General features: G+C 55.3%; 1 protein-coding gene across 1 annotated transcript in view; it reads left to right on the plus strand.

Annotated features, from left to right (window-relative positions):
* The window catches only part of FBXO42 (F-box protein 42), a gene marked incomplete at its 3' end in the record, with an annotated part of 31733 nt that extends 28992 nt beyond the window's left edge, over positions 1-2741 (plus strand). Inside the window, exons 5-9 of the mRNA XM_010017622.1 lie at positions 1-111; positions 386-482; positions 1497-1553; positions 2060-2176; positions 2565-2741. Coding sequence (XP_010015924.1) covers positions 1-111; positions 386-482; positions 1497-1553; positions 2060-2176; positions 2565-2741 — 559 coding nt within the window. The remainder of the gene's footprint in view (positions 112-385; positions 483-1496; positions 1554-2059; positions 2177-2564) is intronic.
* Positions 2742-2745: the final 4 nt, after the last annotated feature.

Here is a 2745-nt window from a genome sequence, read left to right on the forward strand (position 1 = left end):
GTGGAACTGCATCGTGACCACCCATGGCCCCCCTCCCATGGCAGGACACTCCTCCTGTGTCATTGAAGACAAGATGATCGTCTTTGGGGGTTCACTGGGATCAAGACAAATGTGAGTCTGGGGTGAAGGTGTCTGACAACAGCTCCTGCAAACGAGGAGCGTGTTGTGGTGACCGTTGGGTAGCTCATAGTGTTTCAGAAGGAAATCTCATCAGGCTTTAGGGTCTGCTGCTTTAAGCACACCCTTTGCCTCTTCACGGTGAATCCCCTTGAGGCCCCAGCCCACAAAATACCCAATTCTGCCATGAAACTGTGCCCTGAACCCATGCTTCATGTGCCCACAGAGCCTGGTTGTCTCATCAGCACTTGTTGTCTCATCCTTGCAGGAGCAACGACGTCTGGGTGCTGGATCTGGAGCAGTGGGCTTGGTCCAAGCCCAGCATCTCCGGACCCAGCCCTCACCCGCGGGGTGGCCAGTCTCAGGTATGCTCAGCACCAGCACACTGCCAAAGATAAACCTGGTGGAGCTTAATTCCCAGCTTCCAGGCAGTTTTCAGCAGCTTGCCTGAAAGCTAGTGCCTGATCTCCAAGTTATCTTCACCACCTCTGCTCAATGGGCTCTGCTTTTCCCCCCTCAAGCCATCTGTTTGGGGAGGGTGAGCTTTTCATCTCCATAACACTGATGCAGGTACCGTGCTGTATCTGGCACATGACTCAGACTCTAATGAGCCTTTCTAGAGCACACATTGCTGTTTGAACCCAGCCATCACACCCCTGTGGCAGTTAAGATCAATCAAGTGTGTTATCACACGTTGGTTTGGCTCAGGGCCCTTTCTGATTGCTCCACTCTCCTGGTTGTTGGTTCCAGTGACTCTGGGTTGTGCCCGCTCCGGTTTATTGCCTGCCTGGGGCAGGAGCTCCTGGGTGTTACCCAGCTTGATGCAGGTGTCTCCATCACAGCTGGCATCCCTGCTTCCTTTCATGGTCCCTTGGGAAGACAGTCAGTGGTTCCAATGTGTGGTTCCTCTCAGGGACCCAGAGGAGGTTGGATGGGTCGTGCTTGAACATGTCTTTCCTCCACTGGAAAAGGAGGTGAAGGGACTCTCACCTACCACCAGCACCTAACAAACCTTGCTACAAGCACATGCCCTCCCAGACAACCCTGACAACCCTTATTTGAAGAGGGGTGTTAAGGCCCCTGTGCTTTGGCTCAGCCTCAGGAAGGGTAATTGCTCTCCTCCCTAAGAGGAGCTGGTTTGTGAGCCGTTTGGGACAAGGCAGCGGGATGAACCCTGCGTCCTGCTTTGCCTCAGGCCCAGCAAAACCTGCTCTCCATCCCAGCTCCACTCCTCATCCCGGGGCAGGCACGATTCAGCAGCATCTGTGCAGCCAAGAAGCCAGAACCTGGCTCTGTCTGTGCTTGGAGGCCTCACCGAAAGCACCGGGGATGGTTTCACATCCTTCCCGGTCTGAAACTGTGTTCTTTGCCTCCTCTAGATCGTCATAGACAATGAAACCATTCTAATCCTCGGTGGCTGTGGTGGTCCCAATGCAGTAAGTATCCAGGGGGAGCATGGGCAGGAGCTGCAGTGAGCCCTGGGTGCTGCAGTGGGGACTGGGGGGGGACTCTGCACCTCACCCAGGTAGCGTTTCATTCTGCAGACCTAGAACTGGATGAGCTTTAAGGTCCCTTCCAACCCAAACCATCCTGTGACTCCATGAAACCCGGGCTCCCATGTGATGGATTTTCCAAGGAAGCTGTCTGCCTATTGCTAGAGCTGCTTTAATTAAGAAAGAAGCACCTCAGGCACTATCCCAGCAGCTCGCTGAGGTTAATTGAGCCTCAGAAGAATTAGAGAGAATTAGATTTTACACTAGGATGGAAGATGGAGATGTGGGATTTGTCCACAGCCACATAGGGTGTAGTCGCTCCTGGGTGGTCACATCCTGATCTGGGTCGCCAATCCCCTGTCTGCAGCAGCACAGCACCATTCCTGCCTCCCATGGGCTGGTCTCAGCAGCAAACCAGGCTCCTGAACCTGTCACACTTCTCTCCACAGCTGTTCAAAGACGCCTGGTTACTGCACATGCACAGCAACCCCTGGACGTGGCAGCCACTCAAGGTGGAGAACGAAGACCACGGAGCCCCGGAGCTGTGGTGCCATCCTGCCTGCAGGGTATGGACACACCGGGGTCTCATATCCATCCCTGGATCTTCATCAGAGCCTAGAATGCTCCATGTCAGGGACAGGACAAGGGGAATGGCTTTAACCTGCCAGAGGGGAGATTGAGATGAGCTCTGAGGCAGAAGCTCTTCCCTGAGAGGGTGCTGAGGCGCTGGCACAGGGTGCCCAGAGAAGCTGTGCAGTGTTCAAGGCCAGTGTGGACACAGGGGCTTGGAGCAACCTGCTCTAGTGGAAGGTGTCCCTGCCCGTGGCAGGACTTGGAGCTGGAGAAGCTTTAAGGTCCTTTCCAACCCAAACCATTCCATGAATCTATAACTTTCCCCCAGTACAGCACAAATCCTCCCGTTCTAACCTGTTCTCTCCGCTTCTCCTCTTCCAGGTTGGACAATGTGTGGTGGTCTTCAGCCAAGCTCCCAGCGGGAGAGCCCCACTGAGCCCCAGCCTGAACTCCCGCCCCTCTCCCATCAGCGCCACACCGCCCGCCCTGGTCCCCGAGACACGGGAATACCGCTCCCAGTCTCCCGTCAGGAACACGGACGAAGCTCCCTGTGTCAACGGCC

This window comes from Nestor notabilis, unplaced genomic scaffold (assembly GCF_000696875.1).
Source record: "Nestor notabilis isolate BGI_N333 unplaced genomic scaffold, ASM69687v1 scaffold27916, whole genome shotgun sequence".
In the NCBI taxonomy this organism is placed as follows: domain Eukaryota; kingdom Metazoa; phylum Chordata; class Aves; order Psittaciformes; family Psittacidae; genus Nestor; species Nestor notabilis.